Source organism: Anarrhichthys ocellatus, unplaced genomic scaffold (assembly GCF_004355925.1).
Source record: "Anarrhichthys ocellatus isolate YVR2014 unplaced genomic scaffold, GSC_Weel_1.0 scaffold1837, whole genome shotgun sequence".
Classification (NCBI taxonomy): Eukaryota; Metazoa; Chordata; class Actinopteri; order Perciformes; family Anarhichadidae; genus Anarrhichthys; species Anarrhichthys ocellatus.
In genome coordinates this window covers 1-9,585 of record NW_022281811.1, presented here as the reverse complement: position 1 = coordinate 9,585, position 9,585 = coordinate 1, and the positions used below count along the sequence as shown (strand labels likewise).

At 42.1% G+C, this 9,585-nt stretch overlaps 2 protein-coding genes across 2 annotated transcripts; one reads left to right on the top strand and one right to left on the bottom strand.

Moving 5' to 3' along the window:
- The first annotated feature begins 6 nt into the window (after positions 1-6).
- On the top strand, positions 7-4,884 carry LOC116377910 (multiple inositol polyphosphate phosphatase 1-like). The gene is made up of 5 exons (XM_031839674.1): positions 7-236; positions 641-738; positions 2,499-2,629; positions 3,032-3,165; positions 3,257-4,884. Exons 1-5 carry the CDS (start codon positions 77-79, stop codon positions 3,508-3,510), a joined length of 777 nt encoding a protein of 258 aa, XP_031695534.1. The 5' UTR covers positions 7-76; the 3' UTR covers positions 3,511-4,884.
- A 531-nt stretch (positions 4,885-5,415) lies between these two features.
- LOC116377909 (ATPase family AAA domain-containing protein 1-B) lies at positions 5,416-9,525 on the bottom strand. Its single transcript, XM_031839673.1, has 9 exons — positions 9,088-9,525; positions 8,701-8,799; positions 7,922-8,042; positions 7,655-7,855; positions 7,291-7,397; positions 7,132-7,221; positions 6,930-6,980; positions 6,633-6,763; positions 5,416-6,500 (listed from the first exon to the last, which is right to left on the bottom strand). Exons 1-9 carry the CDS (start codon positions 9,259-9,261, stop codon positions 6,380-6,382), a joined length of 1,095 nt encoding a protein of 364 aa, XP_031695533.1. The 5' UTR covers positions 9,262-9,525; the 3' UTR covers positions 5,416-6,379.
- Positions 9,526-9,585: the final 60 nt, after the last annotated feature.

The window sequence follows — 9,585 nt, the reverse complement described above, 5'->3', positions numbered from 1 at the left end:
CTGTTACAGCAGTAGTGCCCTGTTACAGCAGTAGTGCTCTGTTACAGAGCTAACTCACCAGCTGGACGATGATTTGATGCGTTTCTTCGAGCGGTGCCGTGGTTACGTGGAGGGCGTGGAGAAGAACCTCACGGCTCTGATGGAGGTCGAGAAGTTCAAACACGGAGAAGAGATGAAGACTGTGAGGAGGAAGGTGGAGGAGAGACTAGGTCTTCATCAGGACGCTCTCACACCAGGTCAGACTCACTCAGAGAGAGAGAGAGATACACACTCGCACTCACACACTCGCACGCACACTTACACACTCGCACTCACACACACTCGCACTCACGCACACTCGCACGCACACTCTCGCACCAGGTCAGACTCACTCAGAGAGAGATACACACTTGCACGCTCACACTCACTCTCACACTGGCGTACACACTCACGCACTTACACACACAAAGTTTTCTCACTTGGTTTTACTTTCAAGTTTTGGACTTTATTCTTTCTATTATCTGGAAATTAGTTCTCAGAACTTTGACTTTAGATTTTTGCTTTATTCTAAACATGCTAATTCATATTTTTGCTCAGCGGAAACAGAGCCACTGGTCTCTGGTCTGGTCTCTTGAAGTTTATCCCTCTGTGTCTCCTGTAGATCTGGTTGAAGCTGCCTTTTTCTTGTGTTCCTACGAGCTCTCCATCAAATCTCTTCACTCTTCGTGGTGTTTCCTGTTTGATGAAGACGATGCAAAGGTAAGAAATTCCAAATAAAAGAGCCCGAGTGGAGCGTCTTCTCTCACAGAGGATCTCTGGTCTGATTAATATATGTAGAACCATAAATACTTTAAAGCAGTGATTCTCAACTGGTGGTGCCTGAAAACATTTGTTTTTTTTTAAATCCTGTGCTTTTATTTTGAAGGTGATTTTTTTATGCAGCGGAGTGCTGTCTATTCACACTTGCACACGACGCCCCTCTCGGGCTTAGGGGGGGTAGCAAATATCGTCCAAAAAATGGTCATATTGATAGCGATTATTGTCCATGTGTACATTTCATATACCGGATTAAACAGCAACGTATGGGCAACACTATCATATAAGTCACTTTTTACACACTCCAAACACAACTATAGACTACTAATATAAGCAACTAGAAAATGTGGCATAAAACCACGTATTCCTGGCCACAAATCTGCGTTTTATTTACTGCGCTTCAATATTGGAACACCAAGCTAACGGCTATACGGCTAATCCATACATCGCCTAGCATTAGCATTCGACGCAGAACCCATAAATGCCTTCGGTTTTTCTCTCTGTCAAACCAGTACAAAGCTGTGAGTGAACAACGGCAACACAACAGTTCCCTTCACCAGAAAAAAATCGTTGGTATCTGCTTACCTTTTATGAATAATCACAAAAATAAAGGCGAAAATTATCCGGTTCAAAGCTAGAATCATTGTTGGCAACTACATCCTGTCTGTTTCTCATCTGTTTCCTGTAGAAGGGGGGTCAATCTAACTTGCTGGAGCCATGGGTGGGTGGTCAGACTTTTGGCGAATGTAATTTTACGCTCGGGGATGCGCGGCACTTCTTGCATCTTTACTCGCTGAAAGTTCTGTCAATCAACACCCGGCTTTGACGACAGCCTTCCTGGGACTCTGACGCGTCGAAGGCGGGCTCATTGACTGAAATCGACCGATGATAGGCTGAGCTACACTCCCATACACACACAGCAACTGGAATTCAGACGAGACAATCCCACGGATGACAGCCAGAAACAGGCTCTGAGAGGACCCTGGCTCTCAAAATGATGCCAAACGGCTGTATTTGGATGTATTGAATAATATGATAATAATATATAGTTATGTAGTCTATAAAAGTACAATGTAAGAGCTGCAACAGCTGGTTCCAAAATGACGACCTCGCGTGACCTCTCTGTACTAAAAGCCTCTTACTCTTCACTTTATCCCAGCCAAACTTTATTCTAGGACTACTGATCGGTTGTGCTATGATTTGGGAGAGTTTTTAGGCAGCCAGCTGCAGTATTTCAAAAACATATCAATAAAAGTGCTTTTGTTTCAGGCGAACCTGAATTTTTCAATTTGAGCTGTGTAATATCTTCATGTACTATATTAACCAGCAACATATACACAATATTTACCCATCTGAACAATCTCACAAGTGTTATCTGATTATAGCATCAAAAATGATTAAAATAGACCTTGTAGTTACAGAACTGAAGTCTCTTTAGTATGGGTATGCCATTTTCGAGCAGAGGCCTAAAACTAGGGCTGGAGTTTAAGAGTATTTGGCGTTAATGCCTTGTAATGCTAATATCAGCAGAGGATGAACTGATATTTCATGGAACTAAAAAGTATTTTCAGTCACAGGATGTTGATTCAAATAAATGATGTAAGTATCGATCCATTATTAGTCAGAGGTATTGATCAGTGGAGCTTTAAATCTTCTTGTGTTAATAATAATAATAGTTCATCTTCATAATATGTGATCTGCAGGTGTTGGAGTATAAGTCTGACCTGAAGCAGTACTGGATGCGTTTTCATGGTCATGTGATCAACAGTCTGTCCAGCTGTCCTCTGTTCCATCACGTATTCAGGACTCTGGACAGAGCTGGACGTCCCCGCAGGTCTGTGACCTCACAGGAACATACGAGTTATTATTATCAACTGTTTGTTATGAATTCATTGTTATTATATTATAAACTTTATTATCATAACAATACTTATTAACTAATATGTATCTAGTGTTATAATATGTATTATTAAGTCATATTTATTATTTATCTATTATAATAATTATTATTACATAAACCTTTATCATCATTGTAATAATGATAATTCTTACAAATATTTATATTACTATAAATTATTATTATTTGTAATAGTATAAACTAATATTATTTAAATTTCATAATTTAAAATGATCCGTGATGAATCTGTAAACTGTGAATTCAAACTCTTATTCTAAAGGATCACAGAGGACAGGAAGCTGACAGAAGTGTGCTTTGAATGAACTTTATTGTCATCAGGTCCACCGATGCTCCTCCTGAGCCGGCCTCCATCCTGATTGGTCACGCCGAGACGCTCCTCCCCCTCCTCTCCCTGCTGGGACTCTACAAGGATGAGACTCCGCCCACCGCTGACAACTACCACTCACAGCATGGTAGGAAGTTCCGCCACCCCCCCCACGTCCAATCAGAGGATGGGGCCGTGAAGGCACGATTCGCCTGACGTTCTTCTTCTGTGGTTCTCAGGCAGAAGCTTCCGGTCCGGTCTCATCGTCCCGTACGCCGCCAACCTGCTCTTCGTCCTGTACGACTGCCAGCGAGGCCCACGGCTGCAGCTGCTCGTCAACGAGTCGCCGGTTCGATTCCCGGGTCTGGAGACGGAGGACGCGCCGCTGTACCGGGACGTCCGGGCCGTGTACCGCCACCTGCTGGACGGCTGCGACTTCCACAGGGAATGCGAGGGGACGAGCGGCGGCCGGGGACCAAACATTGAACTCTGAGGCGGCAGGTAGAGACGGTGAAGACACGAGGCCTTAATCAATACATCGGTTTACTGAAACTAGTGTACATGTACACGTACGCAGTACTCACAGCTCAGCGCCTCCTGCTGGGGAGAAACTGAACAGAAGCTTTTTAATGTTCAGTAACAACAGATTCATGAATCCGTCTGCTTTAATATCACGTTATGAGTTCTTCTTCAAATACCAAAAAGGGTAAAAAAGGTAAAAAACTGATCTTTTGCATCAAAGCTGTTTCGCCGCGTCGACCTCAGCAAGCCCCGCCCCTTCCCTGTGTCAACCAATGACATGTGAGCAGTAGTGATCGGAGAGAGAGACAGTCAATGTCTGATCGTTTAAAAGATATTTTCAGTTCGTTGTAGCTTCATTTAGTTTAGTGTTGAACTTCGTCTCGTCACTGTGAACGTAGCTATGTTAGCTAGCGAGCTAACGTCACTACGTTCACAGTGACATCACGTTTTCTTGTTTAGTCAGCGACAAACATCGTATCTTCAGAGAGAGCGTGATGTCGTCTGTCTAAAGATGTATGTTTTACGATGAACTGACACTTTCTTGAACGTAAAATGATCTTTTAAATGTTCAAACATCAACATTTGTTCCCAATTCAAACGGGATCAAACTTTATTCGTCTCCGTTGACGAGCGTCCACATTTCTTCTGGATTAAGGTCCCAAAGTCGTCCACTGAGATGCTTTTAAAAGTTTTAAAAATATTTTGTTTCTAATTTTTCAATCTCATAAACCTGCAGTTTCTTCTTCACGTTTTCACATCTGGAGTCAAACACAGAAATACGATTCAATAAGCATTTAATGAATTATATTAATTATAAAAACACTATTTTAAATGTTATTTCATCATTTCTTATTTGTTTCTGTGATGATTCATTAATAACTTGAGGATAAAAGAGCGTCACAGATATTAATGATCTTCTTCTTTTGGGTCTTTTATTTTGGTGAAGTGACCATTTAATGTTTAAGTCAGTTCAGAAAATGATGTTTTTTGTTGGTGACACTTCAGGGTTCATCTGTTTTTATTCTGTATTTATTGAAATGATCATGTGATCCTTTTTATTTAAAGCTGCAGTTCCTCTAACGGACACCAGAGGCTGCTGTGATCAACCGACTGTGTGGAAGTTTTTCACAATAAGAGTCCCGTTGAGGAGATAATGAGGCACTTTGTGTCTTCAGGGAGAATCGTTTTCTGTCATTGTTTCTAAATGAGTTAAAAGTTCAAATGGAGGCTCAGCTTTTTAAAGGGCCGTCAGGTTTCACTCTTTGACTTCCTGTTACTGCAGAACGATACCAAATGTTTTCACTGAAAAGCTTTAATAAACGTTTTCACTCGTGAAGAAGAACAACGGAGTGTTTCATGTTATAATTCTTTATTTTTGGAGATAACGTGTAGAAACATGTTGACAGTCATCGACGCAGCCAAACAAACTAATTTATGAATTAAAAGTTATACATTTCAATAATCGCGGTATGTTAATAACTAATCAATGCTGTCAATGAAACCGTTACAAAACTAAAATGCTGTGAAAACTTCTCACTTTAAGGAGAACGACTTGGTCCACCTTAAGTGTACCCGAGAGTTGTTAACCACTAACCTTCACTTTAATCAGCTATAAACTCATGTCTCATATTCATGGACAACAAGTTAAACATTCTGTAAACTATTTGATTTGGCTGCTAAATATTTACTTACGTGCAGATTTCTAACACTTCCTGTTTCAGGACGCTCTGACTTTACATACTCTGTCGTTTCTTTTCTTATAAATACAATATATTTATATTATACTTTGTCTTGTGAAACACTTGAAATAATGAGTTTCTTTAAAGTTTGATACTTTAGATTTATTACTTAAAATGTTTAACACAAAAACATTTTATGTTTTGACAAGTTTATTTCACTGTCCATCAATTACATCATCAGTTAACAGGAAGTGTAAATAAAGAGTGACTTTGTGGTTTACAGATGAAGTGATCAAAGAATCCATTACTGTCGTAGATTAAGAACATTTTATTAACTTTATATTCTATATCTTATGTTTTATCTTAATTATTATATATTTAATATTTGGACCAAAGGAGTTATTGAATCAAGAAACACTTAACACAAAATATAAACCACAGACCAGTTCTTCAAACATAACATAATAATAAAGTACACTTCATGAACGTGTCGCTGCAGTAAAAAGGCAAAGCTTCTTTTACAAGTCATTTATTTACTAATAATTTTCTATTCATGTCCCCGGAAAGAATACGTGTTATGTACTAATATATCTATTCATATGTTATTTATGAATAAGTATTCTTCACTGTTCAGGTTCCCCTCCAATGTATTTATTGTAATCAATAGTTAACATTTGCTTCAGGTCAGCCAACTCTACTGGAGATGTTGAATGTTGTCTTAATGAGTTTCTTTATTTAATTGAACAGTTTCTATTTTATGTTTCTTTTCAGGAAACTTCGGTTAAATTATTAGGAAATAAGAGAGCTGTGGGGGGTTTCACAATAAAAGATCAAGCAAGGAGAAAGTCTGTAGAAGTCAATGGAAAATCCAGAGATCTTAATCCGTTCTTTTGTTTTGAGTTCTGATGTCACAGCTGCTGAGGCTCATGGGTAGTGTAGTACGTACGTACGTACGTACAGTAGAACCCAATGAGAGGAAATGTAACAAGAATTCATTCTTCTTATTTTAAAAGATTCTCAAAGCAGCGTTTGTTTCATGTTTTTATTTCTATTTCTGAGAAGTGGCACATAAACGGGTACGTTGGGAATCAAACCCACGACTGCAGGCAAAGCTGATGTCATAACACAATGGTCATGTGACCTGTGTGTGTGTGTGTGTGTTCAGTCCAGAGCAGCGTGCAGCAGAGCGCTGTGACCGCCGGCCATCTTGGATTTCTTCATCTTACCGATCGCCTTCTGAAGGTCTAACTGATGGATCGGACGGATGAAGTCCTCCGATGGACTGAGAGACAGACGGTTAGAGAGAGGTAAAGATGGAGACAGAGAGAGACAGGTGATTGTTTTCGTTTATTGATCAAAGATAAAACATTTGATAAATTATATTTAATTAAAACAGTATCAGACAGACAGGTACCTGTCGTTCTGCGTGTGGACGAAGTCTCGGACACAGAGCAGAGCGGCGTCACGACACATCTCTCTGAGGTCACTTCCTGAGAAACCGTCCGTCTCTTTGGCAACGCCAACCAGGTCAACAGACAGGTCCACCTGCAGAGAGACGGGCAGGTAGAGAGAGGTCAGAACGTGGACAGAGGCGGGGCTTAAGGTTGTATGGTCTCGGAGAGGAGGATTCTGGGTATTTTCATCCGATTTTTAAGCTTGTGATGTTTACAGAGTGTCAGTGAAGGCCACACGGTGCGTTCGAGGGACTCACGCTCTCGTTCTCCAGGATCAGTTTCAGGATCTGTTCTCTCTGACTCGTACTCTGAAGGAACAAAACAAACCAGGGCTCTTATTTTGAAATTTAAGTATCTCAACTCAGTTAGAACCAGACTCAGGTTCTGGTCTGATGGGGGTCACTAGGAGTACTTACAGGTTCAGGTCCTGGTCTGATGGGGGTCACTAGGAGTACTTACAGGCTGGTTGATGTGGAACCTGGTGGGCATCCTCCTCAGAATAGCAGAGTCCAGGTCTTGAGGACGATTGGTGGCTCCCATGATGATCACCTGACACACATGATGACGTCATCAACAACAGACTCATTATTATCTCTGTCTCTACCTGTCTGTCTGTACCTGACAGTGGTGGTCTGTGTCCAGTCCGTCCCACAGACTCATGAACTGGGCCTTCATCATGGCCGTGGCCTCGTGGTCCGAGCTGGACCGGCTCCTCAGGAACGAGTCTGTTCAAGGAACAGTTCAACATTTAGTTAGCTTAGCATAAAGACTGGAAACAGATGGAGACAGCTAGCCTAGCTCTGTACAGAGGGAACAACAACTAACATAGGTTTAAACTCATGATTCAGACCACGCCCCTCCTTTGATTGACAGCTCTCTGTCTGTCTGTCTGTCTGTCTGTCTGTCTGTCTGTCTGTCTGTCTGTCTGTCTGTCTGTCTGTCTGTGTGTGTGTCTGTGTCTGTGTGTGTGTGTGTGTCTCACCGATCTCGTCCACGAAGATGATTGACGGCTGCAGCTTGACAGCCAATGAAAAGACAGCAGCAGCTAGTTTCTGAGACTCTCCGTACCATTTGTCCGTCAACGTGCTCGGCTGCAGGTTGATGAAGCGAAACCCCGCCTCCTTGGCCGTCGCCTTGGCGATGAGTGTTTTCCCGCAGCCAGGAGGTCCGTAAAGCAGCACGCCTGTTACCATGACGACATCATCAATCAATGTATGACATCATGACACTGATCTACAGCCTGTCTCACCTTTAGGAGGCTGCAGTAGTCTGGAGCCCTGGAACAGGTGTCTCTTCTGAACAGGTAAGATCACCGTCTCCTTTAACTCTGTGATGACCTCGTCCAGACCGGCGATGTCCCTCCATGTGATCTATTTATAGATTATGACGACATCAACAGGGTAACTACCAACAGATGTTCTCTCCAGCGTTAGCTCGTAGCGTTAGCAACCATCATCATCATTTATGGCGTCTAATATTAATAATAGTGATTATTATACGTCATAAATACAATAACTATTTGATCCTGATGAACGACAATCACCAACACCGTCCAATCAGCAGGTTAGCTGACTTCCTGTTTACTCCTCTGGTTGGTTTGTGAACAGAACCAGAACTAAAACATCACAAAGTATCCAAATGAACATCAACAACAACTAATCTCTAAAACAACAACAAACTTAATTTATTGACTAAACTTGAGCATGAGGCTAAGTATATTAGCACAAGACTAGGTTAGCTTTAGCATGAGGCTAAGTATATTAGCACAAGGCTAGGTTAGCTTTAGCATGAGGCTAAGTATATTAGCACAAGGCTAGGTTAGCTGGTAAAACCTGCATCACATTGTGTGTTTTAAGTGTTTTTAATCACTGGTGTTCCACAGGGCTCCCCTTTAGGTCCTCTGATGTTATTCTATTGACTCGCTTCTTTTTGAAAATACAATATTAATGTAACTATACTTCTCACAACCTTTGTATTGTACCTCTTGTATTGGTACTACTGTTAGTACTCATGTACTGTGTTTGTTACCTGCATGGTCAGAGGGTCGACCAGGTGAGCAGCGATGCTCATCTCGTATTCTGACAGCTTCACATTTTTAACTCCGATCTGACGCATCAACTTCTCGGCCTGAAGGAGAAAACATCAAAACACGTGACCAGGATTTTATTTAACTAGAGAAAGTTAACTCAGCTCAATGTTCTCCTCACCCGTTTCTGAGCCTCCACCTGTCCCTCTAAGCCCACCCCAACCATTTCTGAGCCTCCACCTGTCCCTCTAAGCCCCGCCCCCCTCACCTGTTTCTGAGCCTCCACCCCTCCACCCCTCCCTCTACCCCCCCCCACCTGTCCCTCTAAGCCCCCCCCCTCAACCGTTTCTGAGCCTCCACCTGTCCCTCTAAGCCCCACCCCCCCTCACCTGTTTCTGAGCCTCCACCTTCTGCTTCCTGGTGGGGTCGATGGCATCCACCATCCACTTGATGGTGAAGTAGGTGACGGCTCCAAAGATGGTGAGTCTGAAGAGAAGACCGAGGACCTCGTTCCTGCCCAGAGGACGAGCCATGTTCTCCACGGGGACCTCCCTCAGCACCATGGTGAGGGTCAGGGCTGCTGCTGCAGCAGCAACAGCAACAACAACAACAGGTTAGACTGTCACTCATTCAGCTCCAGCTTCAAGTTTCTGATCTTCAGTCTGAAGGAAACTTGAAAGTGTTTTTAAAGGCGAGACTTCTCAGACTGATCACTGTGGTTCAGCTGCTCTGAGACGTTTCATACAGAGAAGACTTTATTTATATTGCACCTGTAAAACCAGAGTTCCAAGTGTTTTGACAGACAAAGCAGCAAAATAAAGGAAATAACAGAAATATCACTCGATACAAATAAACTATGAAACAAAAAATAAATGAGTTCATGAAAG